We start from the raw sequence: 20,807 nt of genomic DNA, 5'->3' as shown, positions 1-20,807 counted from the left end.
CAACTAAAACAACAACCATAAAGAATGGGGCACGAAAGATCAGAAGCACCTGTTACGAAGTCCAAAAGGTAAACGGCGGCGGTATGATGCAGGGGAAGCTGCTCCGTTCTGAAAAAGAAACGTTTCAATACTGAAATTTAGTGTTTGTACACCGTTTAAGCAAGGAGGTTGAAGGGAATAATGGAGGAGAGAAGTGACCTGAGAGGATTGCAGACGATATGGGGAAGAAATTACAGGGAAGAGAAGCTGTGAGAAGTAGAGATGAGCGGACGAGAAAGTAGTAACGGCACAAATTTTACTGAAGAAAATAAATAAACATTGCATTTTATAATTCATCCAAAACTAAATTTATAATTAAACTATGCACTGATACGTCGTCGTTTCAGGGGTCTAGATCCGCAAAACGTCGTCGTTACACAGGTCTAGATTCGCAGAAAAAAAGAAAAAAAAGAAAAAGAAAATGGGTACGATCCTCAATCTTCCGGATTACGAATTCCTGAAATTGTTTCACCGGCTTTCGGCTGAAGCGCCGGAGAAGACGAAAATGACCGCCGGATTGCTATTCTCAGCTGTTCCGATACCGTTCTTTCAGCTTCAGTCCACTGATTATAACAATATCCGTTCAACCGTGACGCGCATGCGAATTCAAAGCATTCAATCCAAATTAGCTTACAGTACTACGCCACTCCCTTTCTTCTCTGTGAAGAAGACTCGTTCAATTTCAGACTCGCCGCTCTTTTCTGTGACCTGCGTCTCTTCTTCACCTTCGCCTTCTCCCAGAAGATACTCGCCTTCAACCAGGCTCTACGTTAGTGGTTGATTTTCTTCCTCTCAATTGCTTATTTTTCCCTTCATTTAGGCGTAATTTTGCTATGTATGTAAATGAAATTTGGATTTATCGAATGGTTCCAATTCCATGAGTGTAGGACTTTCGTTTCGGACCACTGAAGAGAGCCTGCGAAATGCTTTCACAAGCTTTGGCCAACTTGTAGAAGGTCGTCGACTGCTTCACTTGTATATTATGAACGTTCCGTTTTGTCAATAAAGTGAAATCGTTGATATTTGGCGCTAACTTCTATCAATTGTTATAAATTTCAGTCAATTTGGTGATGGATAAAGTAGCCAATAGACCAAGAGGATTTGCGTTCCTCCGTTATGCTACTGAAGAGGAATCTCAAAAAGCTATCGAGGGAATGCACGGCAAGGTACTTCAAATGTTTCCATAATGCATATTATTGTTCTAAGTGTTCGTCGCAAGCAGTACTATACTACCATTCACAATAGTTTTGAAAATTTCATTATCTCATTTGAGTTGGACAGTCTTAATGATCTTTTCTTGTTCACTGTGATTTTGTAATGCATATACGACTCACTGTCTAAAGTATATCCCATTTAGTCTTCTCTAGCCTTAGACAAATCCATCTATAAAGATTCAAAATGACTATAATCTAGGAATTACCACGTTCAATTGCATCAACTGCCATCTTCAGCAATGCTTTTTGGTACAAATAAATCTTCCTCTACCTTCTGATATAAGATTATAGAATGCACAGCTCTATACATTACAAAAAAATTGTTACCTTCAATGGCCTCCAATTTACGCATTACACCAGCAGCAATAGACCTTCAAATTCTCTATAAATTTTGGTAGAGAGTATATGTGATGTCCCACATTGGTTGGGGAGGAGAACAAACCACCATTTATAAGGGTGTGGAAACCTTCCCCTAGCAGACGCGTTTTAAAGCCTTGAGGGGAAGCCCGAAAGGGAAAAGCCCAAAGAGGACAATATCTGCTAGTTGTGGATCTGGGCCATTCCAGTATATATCTTGATAGGAGGAGTTAGTTATAGTAGATTCAAGGTAGCATTCCTCCAGATATTCCTAATCTTGCTTCCGTTCATCCAGTTATTTCTGGTCTTGCTTCCTGTTCTACCACCTTCTTCAAATGTCAAAATGAATTGTGTTGCTTGTGCAAGATGGCACAAATGCTTCAGTGGACATGTTTGTAGTTAAGATCTAAGCATTTGTTATACTGATAACTTTAGTTTTATTGTAAGTTTTTCAAGTTTTCAAAATTATTCTTTATTAATTAAACAAACACTGCAGATTTTGTGAAATATTTTTAATGAATTCAAAGTACTATTCATATTTAAAAGTCATCTCAATCTCTTCCTAAGTATATACCACAATTATATCTCCCCCAGCTCACTAGTCACTTCCACTGGCGGCATTCTCCTTGCTCTCTATCGCAAAGTAAATCATGTAGGAGGCTTAGGAAGCCTATAAAAGACTGCTGAAACCAAATTATCAAGCGCTTCTATAATATTCGGCTGTTCTACACAATTCATTGTTATGAAATTCTTAAGATAGATTTGGAAGAGAATTGATTAGAGAAATTTCATGGTTAAACCGTAATTACTAGCTTTACTTTGTCAAAAGACGATCACTGTTTATTGAACTTGTTATGAAAGGATTTCTTTTTATTGAACTCATTCAATAATTCCATGTTTTTAGCGAACAATTCGTGTATACACGTTTCAGAATTGGTCAAAGTACTGTTAAATATGAGGCACTCTGTGGCAACTATATTTGTAGAAGTTAATAGTCAAAGAACTTATTCTGTGGTTTATTTAATGGATATAACCTCCCCACCTCCTCTCATTGACAAACATGAATTGATATGATATTCTTATCTCTGATTCCATGGATAAAATTCCGATGCCACCTGCTAGAGGAAAAGGCTACTTTTTAAAATCTTGCTTATATAGCTGGAGGGTACGAACTCTTCCATCTGATCATGGTTCTTTCTTTCTTTCTCTTTGATCTTTGATCATCCTGTTGTCTTAAATTTATTGGTGCATGTTAGTTTCAAGCCTCATAACTTCCTGAGCTAATAGGGGCAACTTTGGTTTAGTTTCTGGATGGCAGGGTAATATTTGTGGAAGTTGCAAAGTCCAAATGGGAGCTTCGCCAAGGTCTTAAAGAAAACTCTAGCCCATAGAGAAAATTGTTTCCCTGGTATTCATTTTTTAAAGTGCTGTACTTTCTCTTAGGAAAACATATATAATATATATGGACGGACAGGCTTTGCGTTATTGTCATTGATGTGAGTAAGCTTTATCTTGTCCGTATGATATATAGTCAGTGTGTTTCAGGAGTCATATTATCTCTTGAAATTAATTGATATTAATATCGGAGATTGGTCAAGTGGATCACCTAACCAAATATGAACTTCTGAAACATGAGATATGGTCAAAGATCACAGGTTGTAAAAGGGGACAAGAATGCTGAAATGATGAATAATATTCAGATGGCCTTAGGGATACCAGAGAGGACTTTTAGGGGTACTAGACATGGACTCGTGAGAATGTGGGACATAATTCGATACAAGGAGAGGCCCACTGTCCCTTCTAAATCTCCTTTTAGAAAAGTCTACTCAAGAACAAGTCAATGATTCCTCTTGGAGATTGAGGATCGTCCCCCCTGTAATCATAGGTACCTGCAAAGTTTTTTTCTTCATCCTTAAAGAAAGAGATTTTTTCAGTACTTTGAATGTGTATTATATGCTTGGAAATGCGAACATTTGTGTATGTTATGCATAAAAGTTGAATTTGTCAATTCATTTCTTTAATTCCAATTAACAGTAATATACTTTTAAGTTAAATTAAAGATTTTATATACTTTAGTTTAAGATTGCTTGCCACTGAATGGATGCTTTGATGGTGGATTCTTTTGCCCCTGAAGTGCCTTCAGTCTTTAACTTTCAGGAAGATCGAATATTAGACTGCTCGATTTTTTATGCCTTCAAATTAGACTATTTCCACCAGGGAGCTAAATCAAGTTTCTTCAAAGATAAGTACACTCTCTTCGCTGAAGGATCAAAATTTACAAATATGTTAAGAAGATCTGCAAATATGTTAAGAGCAACACCGTTTGTTTTACAGATTGATTAATTGTCACTCAAATACCCAGGAATAGACAGGATAGAAGTTGTTGGGCAACCCCTTATAGGCTTCGCCCCTCCTGCTACTTTAGATTTTACATGCTACAAGTTTGGCCTCCATTTTTTTCATCTCAAGCAAAAGAGAAAAAAAACTCAGAAACCCATGTCAAAGCATCTTGGTCATTTCCATTTATCGACCTTAAATCTGTTGCTGATCCAGTTCCACTATAACGTTGCAGAGGCTATAAGCAAACTCGAACTCTCCGGCCTTCTCTCTCTTCTGAAACAATGAACGAAGAGCTTACATCTCTCTGAGCCAAGCATCTCTTGTAAGGCACAAACCCCTTCTTACTTTCATTTCTATTACCTCTTCCTACCAGACAAGGGTCTTGACATTCGAATTCCGGGCTCTGGTTTTCATTCTTATCCTTACTCGAGGAGCCAGAACATGAATCCACACACGAACTTTCTACAGAATTGTCATTTTGCATCCTTTCTTCCATAACTTGGTTAGTTTGATCAGGTGGAGCAAGGTAAAAATATGGTACACTTCGATATAAAGACCAACAAGTTTGAGGAGCATTAGCAATCGCCTCAACATAACGGACACTATTCTCCTGATTCAGTGCGGTGTTGTTAGGAGGTGCTCCACCAGGTGACATATTCCAATCACCATTGTTATCCATCCGAAGAGATAAATTTACATCCATATGTTTTGAAGGTAGCATCTGAACAGGCTTCTCAGCATACACTCCACACTCATTCTTACTCTCACCATCAAGTACCAACGATTTAGTTACTTCAAAATCATGTAAGGATGGTTTTTTGTCATCAGTAACCATTACTGTTCTTCCAAAAAGCTTTATGCTTTTAACAGGAGAATGCAACTTGTTGTTTAATTTCTTAGATGCTGATCCTGGCTTGGATTTCTGAATGTTTAGGAAAGAGAGAAAAAGAAAAAGAGTCAGATCCCAGATGTCAAGTTAAGTGCATAAAGGAAAATGAAGTGGAAGATTAAAAGGACATTTCAAATTACCAGAGTAAGAAAGTCTTCTGGGAACCGCTCGGAGGATGATTCGAGCAGTAACATCTCCCCTTTCCTAACAGAGAGCAATCTAGTTGACTGTATGTCAACAGCTTGTGAAATAGGTGATGAGCATCTATTATGTTGCTCCGAAACCGTAGAAATTTGATCATCCGAACTGAACGCAGTCAGTACGGAGGTGGGTGATTGGGTCTCTTTTTCGGCAATTGACAGGTTTGGAGATGGAGACCTCTCAGGTTCTCTTGCAACTGAAATTGCCTTAAGAGAATCGACTGCTTTACGAGGGTAAGGATGCAGTGGTTTCCTTTTTGGTCGAGGTGGAGGAATCTCAATTGGGTTAATGGAGCTGTCATTGCTACCACTAGGCTCTCGCACTACCTGAAACACAAAGACAAAATAAAAGTTCAGTGTGGGAATGTTTGGTCATAAAGTGTGTAAGAAAATAGCGTAAAGGGTTTGGTGACGATCTATTTTGGTGAAAAATCCACTATCATCCTTCATTATATTCTGTTTGGTAATGATTCTTAGTTTGGGGGTACTAAAACAAAACGCATTTTTGACCTTAGAGAAAAATTTCTGAGCATGGCTTCGGATCTGAACAGCTGTTTTGGTGCCTACATGTTCTGCAGGAAGATCAAGGTAGCGCACTAAATGATGGGTTGGGTATTGCAAACACCAGATTTAGATAACTAATTTCACACAGCCTTACCTTTGATCTGACGCCAGCCACGACCATAGAGTTTCAGAGCTTCAAGGAACCTCTGATGCTCTTCCTCTGTCCATTTTTCCCTTTGTTTTGAAATAGTGTAGGGCTTCCTAACCTGTTGATACATTAGAGTGCCTGAACTCAAACCCAAATCCTTCCAAAATAGGAGAATTGAGAAATTGCAGAAGTTAATTAGGTTACCTTCAATGAACTTTCATTCCCATAGGAACATAGGGAGCTAACGTGCATAAGTGGATCCAGTTGTGTCCCATCACTAGAAAGGCAATTGTTAGCTCCAATTGAGCTGTTTGACAGTGTGCCATCATTCTTTTCCTGCATTCCATGTTGAAATAAGAAAGTTAGAGACCACAAGAAACCGACCGGAGCTGTAGAATCCCATCATCAATTAGCAGCAACCCATTTCATACATGATTACATCATAGCCCTGGTAACAATGCAACATAGCTCAATATATTAAGCATTAAAACAAAAGCAAAGTCCGTAGGAGTACTCAACCAACAAAAGGAGGAGTCCTTGTAAATTGGATCTATGGCCTATAGGTGAACCAACCAAATTAGTAGAAGGACAAGTTTTTGTGTCAATTACTCAGTAAACAACAAGAAGAAGGTACCAAAGAAAACCCAAGAAGTGAGAATTGAGTACTGAAAATCAGGAATTGAGTACTCGAATCCAAACAGAGACATAGGCAACCAATCAATCAAGTTTGAGAGAAAAAAATTTCCAAGAAAAGTTAAGAGGTACAGAAAACGTAAACAAAACCGGTGTGAAGGATTCACCTGGACAGCCATCAGCAGTGGCAAGAAAACCGGGGAGGAAGTATAGTATAGTCTCAGTCCGCCAAAACAAGGACCTGAAATTAAAATTGAAAAGGCTCAGCAGAAGCTAAACGAAACATCAGAATCAACAATTCTGGAATTCATAAAGTTGTCGAACTTTTCACTTCTCCAGAAACCTAGTAAACACCAGAAGAACACATCGAAGAAGAAAAGAAAGAAAACAATGGAGAAAGAGACGCAGAGTAGAGAAAACAAACCTGGTAAGGCGATTGCAGAGAAAGGAGGAAGAAGAAGAAGCAGAGAAATGGAGAGATTGGAGGAAGAAGAAGAAGAAGAGGAAGGGAGAGAGAGATGAGATTTGAGAGAGAGGGCATAATAATGAAAGAAGAAGAAGAAGGGGAAGAAGAAGAGGAAGAAGAAAAAGCGAAGAGGGAAGGGAGAGGGAGGGGGTGACACGTCAGACGCACATATTAATTCCACATGGAATCCTCCAGAAAGTGGTTCTCAATCTTGTGGCTGAGGATTTTCTTTGCCACGTACACGCGTCACTCTCCCGCCCCCACCCCCAACCCTTTTTCAATTTCCACAGATATTTAAGATAATATATTTGTGGAAGAAATTGAATGGTGAATGGATAAATCCCAAATTAACATATTATTATTATTATTATTTATTATTATTATTAATATCTCAAAAATAGATATTTTAGTGATGGAAAATCACTTGGTATTGGAAGCCTTTTCTTTTCTTCCACCAATCAGACTTTTTCTTTTTTTTCTTTTTTTAAATTTGTTTTTCATTTTCAATGTGTCCCTATTTCTGCGTCCAAACACCCCCCTATCTTATCGCCATTTTCTTTTTTTTTTTCTCCACCATGTTTATTTACCCTCCTTTTTTTTTTAATTTGCTTTATTTCTCTCTTTTTTAAAATTATTAATTAATTTTTTTTTTTATATATATAAGTTTACCTATTAGCTACAAATATAGGATAATTTTTAATTTTTTTAACATAATTTCTATTTTAAAATAATATTATACTAGTGTCTTCCAACACCAAAGGAAGATAGAAATATACATATTTACTTCTAATTTATGTCGAGCAGGTTAAATAGACATCTATATTTTAATTGGGTCAATATATTACCTTATTTAATAAGCTAAAAAAGAAAAGATTATGGAAGGAATATTAAAAATGATTGAAGTAAGATCTAAAAATGATATGAATTTGGGGTTGTCCTTGTGGAGGCAGAGGGGCATAGGACATTAATTTAGATTAATGTGTTCCAAAAGGACCGATGTTTGTTGTGTGTTGGAAATTGAATTCCACCACTTATATCACATCCTTCACACACTTGACATCACATCCTTCCTTCTCCATTTTGGATCTCTCTCCCTCTTTTTTTTCCCAAAAAAATCATAAGGATTTGGTTTTTTTCCCCTAGTGGAAATCCCTTTTTGGCATTATATTCCGCCAATAGTTTTTCCTTTCATAAATGATTGAATATAGTACTCTTCCATTTCCTAATATTCACTATTTCAAACCATTTTCAAATTTATAACGATCACAAATGTTTACGGCGAAAATAGGGAGGATTAGATGTGTTAGACGAACACGACTCTCTCCACAATGGTATGATATTGTCCACTTTGAGCATAAGCTCTTATGACTTTGCTTTGAGCCTCCCCAAAAGGCCTCAAATTAAATGGAGAGAGTATTCTTGGTTTATAAACCCATGAATCATCCCCTAAATTAGCCGACTTTCATGTTCATAGTAAAGAAGTCGAAGGCTTGTCCATTACTATTTTCATCACTTATTTCAATCTTTATTTAAAAAAATAATTTATTTTTGTCAAAATTGGGTTTTGAACAATTTTTTTTTTTCCTTTAAGCAATAAAATTTTAAAACATTTGAATTTTTTTTATTTATTTACTAAAAAATTAAATTAATAAATTAATTTTATGTTTTAATTTTGATACAAATATATAAAAATAAAAATAAGATAAGCAATACCGACAATTAAGATAGATATATTAATTTTTTAATTGGATTTTCATGTTAAAGATGTATTAAAATAATAACGACCAAATAAACTAAAAACTTAGATAAATTGAAAAAAACTGGTCGGAAAAAAACAAAAAAAAAAGTGAGACTTTTATTATAAAAAAAAAAAAAAAAAAAAAAAAAAAAAATCTGACGGAAACTTTTTGAAAGTCTAAAATGGAAAAGAATAATTTTTGATTGAATAATGATTGAGATGATAATAAAAAATGAACCTCCCAACCAATTTTTTAAAAGGAGATAATATTTTCATGGCTCAATATATAAAAACACCGACTGTTTTATTTTATTATTATTAATTCTTTTCTTTTTTTTTTTGTAAATAATATGTGGCGTAGAGATGGACAGCTGTCCTTCTCCCATTGTTTGGTCTGTGAAAACGACGTGGAATGACTCCGCCTATTAAAAAGAACCAAAACCCCTATGAGTTGGCATCACAAACCCACTTTTCGCTTTTCCGCTTTTTATTTTATTTTATTTTATTTTATATTTTAATTATATATACACAAACATTCAAATTTTGAATGGACTCTGTTAGTCATCCAAACAATCCGAATGAATTTCACAACATAACTTGATCTAACCATCTATTTTCGGGTTAGATTATATGGACCGTTATTTTTTTAATTATTTAATTTTTTTTATTTACTGAACTTATTATATTAATAACTAAAATCTAAACATTCACAAATCACTTTATTATCAGTTAATAATATCATTATTCTTAATTTTTTATAATAATCTTAAAACTTGGAGTGTAACCATACTTTCTAATTGGTCAGATTAGTTCAAAAAAGAAAAAAGAAATTAACTCAGGAATAGATTCAAATTTTAAAGCTAAGGTTGGAATGTAACTACTTCCAAATTGGTCGATTAATTTAAAGTAAAAAAAAGAAATCAACTCATGAACAGATTTAAATTTAAAATTTTTAAAAATTTAACCGAATTTAAATTGAAAAAAATTTAATCTAACTCAATTTTTATGATAAAATTTGTGAAATGGGGTAAAAATGTCATAAATTATTTGAGGCCACAAATTTAAGAGGCAAGCTGAAATTAGGCCTTTGTCCTAGTAAGTTAGAAATAAAAGAAAGTCAAAGTTAAACGAATTAATTGTTTTGTATCAAATGGCTGATATTTATGTTGAGATATTGGTGTTAATTTTTCAAGTGGGGCGTTACTATTAGGGTGGCTATCCGCCGGAAGCCCGTGCCATCCGACCAGCAATCACGTGCTTTCCATTTTTCTCATTTTTTTTAAAATAAAAAAACACATAAAATGCATGATCTGTGTCTGTGACTTGGATGAGGTTTGTGGTCGAGACACAAAGTTAAATCTAGTTAGATTTTAGAAGGGTCGATCCAACTAATTGAATCAGACACATTTTATCGATCCTCAAGTGACGTTGACAAAATCACCTTATCAGTGGATTCTCAAGGGTAGATCAAGGCCATGTTGAGATTAGGAAAAATTGGAAAGATTGCAATGCCAAAAGCTTGAATAAGAAAGATGAGATGAAACTATGGTTGCATAATCAAACCATACTGATAATCTCAAAGAGAGATTGAAGGAATGTTGGTAAACTCAAATAGATGTTAGGGATATAAATCTACCCTCTAAAACAAAAATTGTAATCCTCTAATTGAAGTGTTTATGGGCGGTTACTCGCTTGTCTCCGCCCAAATTCTAATCGATCTCTAGTGCACTACGGTTGTGCTACCCAACTTTTAAAAACTAAGCTTGGGCTTTTTGTGCTAAACTTTTTAAAACTAAGCTTGGGCTTTAGTCTTTAACTTTGGGCTAAAAAATTATGGTTACAAGAATTTCGAGGATGTTACTGATATCAACCAAACTTTTGAATGAGTTATAGAAAAGAAAAGAAAAAGAAAAAAAAAAAAATTACGACAAGAAAGGATTATAGGAGAAGCTAATTATCATACATGGCCGAGGAGAATGAAAAATATATTTTAGTGTGTTTGTGTGTGATTTTTGTTATTAATTTATTATATTTTGTAAAATAACATTTAATTTAGTAGGTGGTGGGGAAGGAAAATTAATTGGAGAAGGATAAACAATATAGATACTTTGAATTCTTTTAATACCTTCCCAACCATGACATATCCACCCTGACATATCACACAAATATTCTATTTTATAACTCGAAAATTTTCAAATAATTACTCAATTTTTTGTATTATAATATTACAATCCTAACTATTTTTTTTGTTCAATTAGATTGTTGCAGGTGGCTGTTGCAGCAGCGGTTGAATAGTTATATAACATAAAATTTAAAAATCAAAATGAAGATTTGTTTCAGTCGTCCCAACAACAATTAATTGATTGCGTTAAAGTTTAAAGTTTAAAATGAACAAGATTGTGGAGGATTTTAAATGAGTAAGAGAAAAGGAAGAAAAAACTCATTTAAAAGAGATGGTAGGAGAAGTTATTATTGAGAATGCAAAATGTTTTAATTTCTTTGTGTGTAATTTTTGTTGTGCGTGCTATTTATTAATTTATTATATTTGGTAAAATGACATTTAATTTATTACGGTAGTAGATGGTACAAGAGGAAAATTAATTTTAGAAGGATAGACAAAATAGATACTTTGAATTCAATACTTTAATACTTTGAATTCAAACTTTAATACTTTGAATTCAAACTTTAATACTCTTGGTGTAACGGTACACCTTCTGGAAAAAAAAAAAAAAAAAAAGCCCGCCGAAAATCACGAGATTTCGGCGGAATCCACTCAGGCTCTCGTAAACCCTAGGAGTGGCCGCCTCCTTTAGGGAGAAGGGAGCGCTAGTGTGGTTTGAAGCAGGAGAAGCCGACGCGCAACCGGAGAACGGACGAACGACGACGCATCCACCGGCGACAATAGCCAAGCCCTGCGAGTTGGACCGTCGGGACTTTTGGACGAGGAAGACGCAGCGCAGGCGTGGGTCGACCCTCGACATTCGGCGAGACGTCTCAGCCAGCATGCAGCCCGCGTTCGGACACCACCCCGTAGCCTCGTCCCCTTTGTGGCCCAAACCGGAGGCGCTCCAGAAACCCTGCGCCGGCGGTGTTCGTTGCAGCCATCGATTTCTGCTCCACCGGCGGCTTCGCGAACCTCCGTCTCGGCTAAGTGCGGCTTGGCGGCTCGACATCCGAATAGTATACCGATTCCTAGGTTTTCGACCCTTCCGAAGCCATTTCCGCCCTCGTTTCAACCATCTGAGGTCAGTATAACTCCATGTTTGACAAATAGCTTGCGATAGGGACGTACTTGGTAGCTAGACACGAGGGATAGTTGTGAAGGCGCTCTAAGTGTATCATGTCATGTTGTCTTATAGGAGGTAGTTAGGCGCTGGAGTTAGTGTTGTGGGCGACTTCGGTCAAGGCCAAGGAGGTAAGTAACCTTACTGTTGGCGTTAGTTATGTATGTATGTTGGTGCGTGCCCTGTGGCCCTTGCATGCACCATATGTTGTTGTGATTCTTGCAGTGAATTGCTATGTATGCCATGTTTATGAATATGATGTTGTGATGCGTTTTGTCGCCCTGTATGTATGATGAGCTTGATTGACATCTCATGATTGTAATGAGAACCCCACATGCCATGAATAAGATGATAGTATGCTAGGATATGCTTGCTCAATGTGGACCCGGTTATGCTATGTTATGCTTGCCTAATGTGAACCCGGTTATGCTATGTAAGATGACTAGTATGCTAGGATATGTTTGCTCAATGTGGACCCGGTTATGCTATGTTATGCTTGCCTAATGTGAACCCGGTTATGCTATGTAAGATGACTAGTATGCTAGGATATGCTTGCTCAATGTGGACCCGGTTATGCTATGTTATGCTTGCCTAATGTGAACCCGGTTATGCTATGTAATGCGGTGAGGGGATGGAGCGTCGTATGTGTAATGCCATGGAGGTAAACCTTAAGAACCTCATGCACGCTATGGTTATGTACTTGGGGCACTCCCCCGTTATGCTACTGATGGTATGGATGCGTATATTCGATATTGTGTTCGCCACGATATCATGCAGGCCCTCCTTTGTCCGTGGCGTCCGGTATTGTATGTCATACATACCTGACCAAGCCAGGCCCAGGGAGTTCGCTTGTGAGCTCGCCTGGTGGGCCCACAGTCACACACGTGGGCCATGTGTGGGAAATTACCATGCATCCATCCCCGCTCGGACAAGGCAAGGGCCTAAGGCCATGGGAAGGAATGAAAGACAAACCTCTCTCTCAGCTTCGTTCTTCTAACATTGTGCGACATGTATGGTAACGATGTGCGACATGTATGGGTATTCTGTGTGACATATATGTGTGTTGCGTGCGTCATATATGTGTATCGTGTGCGACATGTAGATGTATCGTGTGCGACATGTAGATGTATCGTGTGCGACATGTAGATGTATTGTGTGCGACTGCTTGTATCCGAATGTATGAATATATGCTTAACCCCAACAGTGGGGCGACTTACTGTATTTTATATAATACTCAAGCCACGTGCTACCAAGGGCAAGGCTCCCATGTACGGGTGACGGTGGATGAGGCGAAGGGCCATGGAAATCTTGAGGAGGGTTTGTTGTGTCGTAGGCGTCGGTTGGATTCTTTTGGGTTCTTAGTTTTGCGAATTGTTTCCTCTAGTTCTCTGTTGATTACTTCTAGGCTAGGTTGTCGCAATTGTTTTCCTATGTATGAACTTGATGAATGCATTTTCGTTATTGAGACTGTTCCATGTGAACTCTTGTCCTGTTGATGTGACGAGTATAAGGTAACGTCCCTAATTAGGGTGGAGAAAATTAGGGGTGTTACAGTTGGTAAGCATGACATATCACAAAAATATTCTATTTTATAACTTTAAACAATTTTTTTTAAATAATTGTTAAATTTTTTGTATTATAATATTATAATCCTAACTATTTTTTTTTTTGTGGCGGTCAATGGCAGCTGCGGTGTAATCGTTATATAACATAAAATTTAGAAATCAAAATCAAGATTTATTTTAGTCATCACAACAATAATTAATTGATTGCGTTTAAGTTTACAAGTGAACACGATGGTTTGCGATATCAACTAAACTTTTGAATGAGATATAGAAAAGGAAGGAAAAAACTCTAGAAGGAGAGAATACAATCAAATGACGTAGGAGAAGCCGATTACCCATACATGGGCATAAGAATGGTAGGACGATTATCCATACATGCGTAGGAATGGTAGGACGATTATCCATACTGGGCATAGGAATGGTAGGAGAAGCCGATTATCCAACATGGGCGGGCAAAATATTTTAGAGGAGAAGCCGCCGATTATCCAACATGGGCGGGGCAAAATATTTTAGAGGAGAAGCCGATTATGGGCGTAGAAATGGTAGGAGAACCGATTATCCAACATGGGCGGGCAAAATATTTTAGAGGAGAAGCCCATTATCCATACATTGGCGTAGGAGTGCAAAATTTTATTTGTGTGTGATTTTTTTTTTTTGTTGTTATTTATTAATTTATTATATTTTTGTAAAGGGTTATATTTTGTAAAGGGTCATTTAATTTAATTTATTACTGTAGGTGGTGGACAAGGTGAAAATTAATTTTAGAAGGATACAAGTATACATATACTATGAATTTAATATTAAGTGTCGGTAAGTATCACGTATCACAACAAAATATTCTATTTTATAATTTAGAATATAATTTTAAATGAAAATTTTCAAATAATTGTTAAATTAATTTATTAGGTTGTTTGTAATCTTAAAAATGTTTTATGGTTGTTTAAATGTATTGAGGGCCAGTCCTGTCCCAATACAAGGCTATTGCCACTTTTACAACCATTTTTGCAGTTAACGTAGAACTTATCCGGTAATCTTCGGGATCCCTTCTCCTATAGTTATTCTTGCGCTTGTTAATGCAAAACTTGATTATCAGGTAATCTTCCGGATCCCTTCTCCTATCGTTATTCTTGCCATTATTGCTTGTTAATGCAAAACTTGATTATTAGGTAATCTTCAGGATCCCTCTTTCTACGACTGCCATTCTTATGAACGCACAACTTCTATTGGGTGATCTTTCGATCCCTCCTTATACTACCATTCTTGTGTACATAGAACAGTTCCAGTTCTACCTCAACTATAGTTATGTTAATTAATTAATATTCTGCAAGATAATAGGAGATTTGAGTGATATTAAAGTTTATTGAATTTTTATGGTATGAGTGATATTAAAGTTTATTGAATTTTTATGTTTTATTCTACCCTAAATTTATACGATTTTTATCTATAAAAATATTCATTTTTTCTAAATTCGAGAAACACAGTATTAAATCTCTTATAAAAATATTATTTTTTTTTTCTTCTAGATTAATAAAAATATCATTTATTTTTATATTTAAGTTGAACATTTTAACGGAAAGAGATCATAGAATACTTATTCTTGTTCGACATCAAAAGGTTGTAGAGTTAATATTTTTAATATAATATAATATTTTAATCCTAATTTATTATAATATTATAATCCTATTTTTTTATATTTAGGTTGTTGTTGGGCAATGACTGTTTAGCTAATTTTTATACCGGATTCGGAGATGAGGATGAAGATTTATTTTAGGTTCACCCAATCAATGACTGTTTAGCTAATTTTTATACCGGATTCATTGATGAGGATGAAGATTTATTTTATGTTCACCCAACAACTAGTTGATTGGGTTAAACTGGTACAAGATAAAGAATGGTATAGCCATTATAAATAATGGGAGAATAGTGAGTGAAACTCATTATCGGTACATGTCAGAAGGGAGAACCCAAAGAAAAAGAAATAACCGAGGTAAAATATTTTAGTTTGTGTGTTTTTTTATTATATTTTGTAAAATGACATTTAAGTAAAGAGATCATAGAATACTTATTCTTGTTCGACATCAAAAGGTTGTAGAGTTAATATTTTTAATATAATATAATATTTTAATCCTAATTTATTATAATATTATAATCCTATTTTTTTATATTTAGGTTGTTGTTGGGCAATGACTGTTTAGCTAATTTTTATACTGGATTCGGAGATGAGGATGAAGATTTATTTTAGGTTCACCCAATCAATGACTGTTTAGCTAATTTTTATACCGGATTCATTGATGAGGATGAAGATTTATTTTATGTTCACCCAACAACTAGTTGATTGGGTTAAACTGGTACAAGATAAAGAATGGTATAGCCATTATAAATAATGGGAGAATAGTGAGTGAAACTCATTATCGGTACATGTCAGAAGGGAGAATCATTATCCATACATGGCAGAAGTGAGAACCCAAAGAAAAAGAAATAACCGAGGTAAAATATTTTAGTTTGTGTGTTTTTTTATTATATTTTGTAAAATGACATTTAAGTTGAACATTTTAACGGAAAGAGATCATAGAATACTTATTCTTGTTCGACATCAAAAGGTTGTAGAGTTAATATTTTTAATATAATATAATATTTTAATCCTAATTTATTATAATATTATAATCCTATTTTTTTTATATTTAGGTTGTTGTTGGGCAATGACTGTTTAGCTAATTTTTATACCGGATTCGGAGATGAGGATGAAGATTTATTTTAGGTTCACCCAATCAATGACTGTTTAGCTAATTTTTATACCGGATTCATTGATGAGGATGAAGATTTATTTTATGTTCACCCAACAACTAGTTGATTGGGTTAAACTGGTAAAAGATAAAGAATGGTATAGCCATTATAAATAATGGGAGAATAGTGAGTGAAACTCATTATCGGTACATGTCAGAAGGGAGAATCATTATCCATACATGGCAGAAGTGAGAACCCAAAGAAAAAGAAATAACCGAGGTAAAATATTTTAGTTTGTGTGTTTTTTTATTATATTTTGTAAAATGACATTTAATTTATGATGGTAGCACAGGTGGAAAATGAATCTTTTAAAATGATAGGATAGACCACGATACTCATGACTTGAATTTAGTGATTCAAAACCATCCAATAGTAGGGGTTATAAAAGCTATAAACTAATTTATAAATTCTGAAAATTATCCCGAGATAAATTTTTTTGATTGGGTTAAACTTACTCAAATGTACAAGATAAAGAATGGTATAGCGTTACATTATAAATAATGGGAGAATAGTAAGTGAAGCATACATGCCAGAACGGAGAACCCAAAGAAATAACGGAGATAAAATATTTTAGTTTATGTGTGTTTTTTTATTATATTTTGTAAAATGACATTTAATTTATGATTATAGGACCGGCCGAAAATGAAAATCAATTCTTTTAAAATGATACGATAGACCACGATAATCATGGCTTGAATTTAGTGATTCAAAACCATCCAATAGCAAGAGTTATAAAAGCTACAAACTAATTTATAAATTCTGAAAATTATCCCGAGATAGAAATTTTTTGATTGGGTTAAACTTACTCAAATGTACGATGTAACGACCCTAATATTTTTCCTCTTCTTGTTTAATTCCCTATAATCAATGCATAAACGCATTGAGCCGTCTTTCTTTTTAACAAACAATACTGGCGCACCCCAAGGGGACACGCTAGGTCGAATGAAACCCTTATCTAGTAGGTCTTGCAGTCGTGTTTTAAGTTCTTTTAGTTATGCTTGTGCCATGCGGTACGGGGCCTTAGAGATGGGTCCCATTCTTGGTTCCAGATCTATTCCAAAGTCTACCTCTCGCAATGGAGGAATTCCCGGGAGGTCCCCCGGGAAGACATCCATAAATTCGTTTACTATGGGTACTGTATCTATGTGTTTTTCCTTTCCTTTGTATTTACTGCATGCTAGAAATGCCCACCCCCTTGTTGTATCAGGCGTCTCGCTTTCATCATCGATATTATTTTTGGGGTGATACCTGTGGAGGTTCCTTTAAACTTAAAGGTAAGTCCTAGTATGACGTCAAAATCCGTCATATCCACTACCTTTAAGTCTACGTGGATGGTTTATCCAGCTATTACCACTTGTCTGTCATTTACTCTATTTTTTGTAACTAACTCTACCCGTGCTGGGGTACCGACCGACAATGCATGCATTAAGGGTTCTGCTACGAACCCTGCTCCTTTAACAAATGGTAAAGCAACAAAGGAATGGGTAGAACCAGAATCAAACGATGTCAACGCAAAGTATCCTAGTATAGAAAGCGTACTTGTCACCACGGTGCCAGATGTTCCCGCCTCTTTACTGGTCGTTACATATGCCCTGGTCTGTGGGTGGGTTTGTATGGTGGGCTCTCGTATGACCAGTCCTCTAAGGTGTTCCCTTGGATTTCCCTCGCTCTTTGTAGGGCAAGTTCTGGCCACATGACCTGCATGACCACAGATATAACACATACCTGAGCCCGCCAAACATCTCCCAACATGTTGTTTTCCACAGTTACGGCACAGAGGCTTCTCCATTGCTAGGTATCGGCCTATTGGGGGTGGAGCAGGTGGCCTACTCTGATATCGAGGTCTCTGGGACGGTGGTTGGAATTCTGTGGTATCGACCTCGACAGGGCGTTTCCTCCTTGTGACGACCGTTGGCTCCATTTTCTTTTCCTCTGGGGGTTCCTCTAGGGCCTTTGCCGTCCTTAGGGCCTCTTCATAGGTTTTTGGGTTAAAGACCTCTAACATGCGGCGGGTTTTCGGGTTCAATCCCAACACAAATTTTGCTGTCTGTTTCTCTTCAGTGTCAGCTAATGACGGTGCAAACCTTCTCAATCTCATGAAGTCCTGATCGTATTGATCCACCATGCGATCACCTTGGGTTAAGTGGTTAAACTCTTACTGTTTCTTTATACGGGTTTACTTTGGATAATAGTATTTTAGAAAGGTTTCCTTAAAGGTCTCCCACGTTGTAATTCCCCAGCCCGGGTTGATGCTCTGTTTATTATCCGACCACCACACTTCTGCATCTTTTTGTAACACGTATGTCGCACATGCCACCTTATGTTCATCAGGGATCTCATTGATTCAAAGGTCGTTTCCATGTTTGCAATCCACATCTGAGCCACTGTGGGATCTTCCTTTGAACCGACAAAAGGACGGGGGTTATACCGCCTGAAATCCTTTAACCAACTTGCATCCCTATCCGGGTGCGGATTGTTCACCTGTTGGATAGTTACTGCATCCACCGGTTGCAGGGCCGCTGCGTTTGCTGGTTGCGTGGCCATTGCCGCGACTTGTTGCGTAGCCAACAACGTGGCCTGTTGTGTGTCTAGCATAGTTTCCATTTTTTTTTTCTCGTTCCGTTACATACAAAATAAAGGATGGTATAGCGATTATAAATAAAGGAAGAAAAGTGACTGCAGCTAGTTATCATACATGGAAGAAGGGAGAACCCAAAAAATAACCGAGGTAAAATATTTTAGTTTGTGTCTTTTTTTATTATATTTTGTAAAATTATATTTAATTTATGATTGTAGGACAGGCCGAAAATGAAAATCAATTTTTTTAAAACGATATGATAGACCACGATAGTCATGACTTGAATTTAGTGATTCAAAATCATCCAATAGTAGGGGTTATAAAAGCTACAAACTAATTTATAAATTCGGAAAATTATCCGGAGATAAGAATTTTTTTTTTATTGGGTTCAAATGTAAAGATAGAGAATGGTATAGCGTTACAGAATAGTGAGTGAAACAAATTATCCAGACATGACAGAAGGGAGAACCCAAAGAAATAACCGAGGTAAAATATTTTAGTTGTGTGTTTTTTTATTATATTTTGTAAAATGACATTTAGTTTATGATTGTAGGACAGACGGTAAATGAAAATCAATTCTTTTAAAATGATATGATAGACCACGATAGTCATGACTTGAATTTAGTGCTTCAAAACCATCGTAGGGGTTATACAAGCTACAAACGAATTTATAAATTCTGAAAATTATCCGAGATGAAATTTTTTTGATTGGGTTAAACTTACTCAAATGTAGAAGATAAAGAATGGTATAGCGATTATAAATAATGGGAGAGAAGTGAGTGGAGCTAGTTATCATACTTGTAAGAAGGGAGAACCCAAAAAATAACCGAGTTAAAATATTTTAGTTTGTGTGTTTTTTTATTATATTTTGTAAAATCATATTTAATTTATGATTGTAGGACAGGCCGAAAATGAAAATCAATTCTTTTACAACTATATGATAGACCACGATAGTCATGACTTGAATTTAGTGATTCAAAATCATCCAATAGTAGGGGTTATAAAACCTACAAACTAATTTATAAATTCTGAAAATTATCCGGACATAGAAGTTTTTTTTTATTGGGTTAAACTTACTCAAATGTAAAGATAGAGAATGGTATAGCGTTACAGAATAGTGAGTGAAGCTCATTATCCATACATGACAGAAGGGAGAACCGAAAGAAATAATCAAGGTAAAATATTTTAATTTATGTGTGTTTTTTTATTATATTTTGTAAAATGACATTTAGTTTATGATGGTAGGACAGGCCGTAAATGAAAATCAATCCTTTTAAAATGATATGATAGACCAGGATAGTCATGACTTGAATTTAGTGCTTCAAAACCATCCAATGGTAGGGGTTATACAAGCTGCAAATGAATTTATAAATTCTGAAAATTATCGGAGATGGAATTTTTTTTATTGGGTTAAACTTACAATGTAGAAGATAAAGAATGGTATAACGACTATAAATAATGGGAGAGAAGTGAGTGGAGCTAGTTATCATACATGGTAGAAGGGAGAACCCAAAAAATAAGAGAGGTAAAATATTTTAGTTCGTGTGTTTTTTTATTATATTTTGTAAAATGATATTTAATTTATGATTGTAGGACAGGCCGAAAATGAAAATCAATTCTTTTAAAACGATATGATAGACCACGATAGTCATGACTTGAATTTAGTGATTCAAAATCATCCCATGGTAGGGGTTATAAAAGCTACAAACTAATTTATAAATTCTGAAAATTATCCGGAGGTAGAATTTTTTTTTATTGGGTTAAACTTCCTCAAATGTAAAGATAGAGAATGGTATAACGTTACAGAATAGTGAGTGAAGCTCATTATCCATACATGACAGAAGCGAGAACCCAAATAAATAACCGAGGTAAAATATTTTAGTTTATGTGTGTTTTTTTATTATATTTTGTAAAATGGCATTTAGTTTATGATTGTAGGACAGACCGTAAATGAAAATCAATTCTTTTAAAATGATATGATAGACCACGATAGTCATGACTTGAATTTAGTGCTTCAAAACCATCCAATGGTAGGGGTTATACCAGCTACAAACGAATTTATAAATTC

General features: G+C 35.7%; 2 protein-coding genes and 1 pseudogene across 2 annotated transcripts; 1 reads left to right on the top strand and 2 right to left on the bottom strand.

Moving 5' to 3' along the window:
- LOC111787719 (uncharacterized) overlaps positions 1-20,807 on the bottom strand; it is an 86,552-nt pseudogene that overhangs the window by 2,353 nt on the left and 63,392 nt on the right.
- Positions 458-3,099, top strand: LOC111788847 (RNA-binding (RRM/RBD/RNP motifs) family protein). The gene is made up of 4 exons (XM_087121645.1): positions 458-815; positions 927-995; positions 1,099-1,205; positions 2,915-3,099. Exons 1-4 carry the CDS (start codon positions 461-463, stop codon positions 2,999-3,001), a joined length of 618 nt encoding a protein of 205 aa, XP_086977771.1. The 5' UTR covers positions 458-460; the 3' UTR covers positions 3,002-3,099.
- Positions 3,872-6,905, bottom strand: LOC111788846 (protein REVEILLE 7-like). The gene is made up of 7 exons (XM_023669397.2): positions 6,749-6,905; positions 6,492-6,565; positions 5,896-6,027; positions 5,698-5,809; positions 5,550-5,611; positions 4,980-5,366; positions 3,872-4,872 (listed from the first exon to the last, which is right to left on the bottom strand). The coding sequence occupies exons 2-7, from the start codon at positions 6,501-6,503 to the stop codon at positions 4,186-4,188; spliced, it is 1,392 nt and encodes a 463-aa protein (XP_023525165.2). The 5' UTR covers positions 6,504-6,565; positions 6,749-6,905; the 3' UTR covers positions 3,872-4,185.

Source organism: Cucurbita pepo, chromosome 2 (assembly GCF_057944985.1).
Source record: "Cucurbita pepo subsp. pepo isolate OVF chromosome 2, ASM5794498v1, whole genome shotgun sequence".
Taxonomy (NCBI): Eukaryota; Viridiplantae; Streptophyta; class Magnoliopsida; order Cucurbitales; family Cucurbitaceae; genus Cucurbita; species Cucurbita pepo.
Note: the sequence above shows the minus strand (reverse complement) of the source record. Positions and strands in the feature narration are given on the sequence as shown.

What these genes read in the sequence shown, in the direction of transcription:
- LOC111788846 (XM_023669397.2), bottom strand. An exon ending in GGAATGAAAGTTCATTGAAG is followed by an intron (nt 5,810 to 5,895) that starts GTAACCTAATTA and finishes ATGTATCAACAG; the next exon opens with GTTAGGAAGCCCTACACTAT. An exon ending in TGGCTGGCGTCAGATCAAAG is followed by an intron (nt 5,612 to 5,697) that starts GTAAGGCTGTGT and finishes ATCTTCCTGCAG; the next exon opens with AACATGTAGGCACCAAAACA.
- LOC111788847 (XM_087121645.1), top strand. Translation starts at nt 461, where the DNA reads ATGGGTACGATCCTCAATCTTCCGGATTACGAATTCCTGAAATTGTTT. An exon ending in AACCAGGCTCTACGTTAGTG is followed by an intron (nt 816 to 926) that starts GTTGATTTTCTT and finishes CCATGAGTGTAG; the next exon opens with GACTTTCGTTTCGGACCACT. An exon ending in CTTTGGCCAACTTGTAGAAG is followed by an intron (nt 996 to 1,098) that starts GTCGTCGACTGC and finishes TATAAATTTCAG; the next exon opens with TCAATTTGGTGATGGATAAA.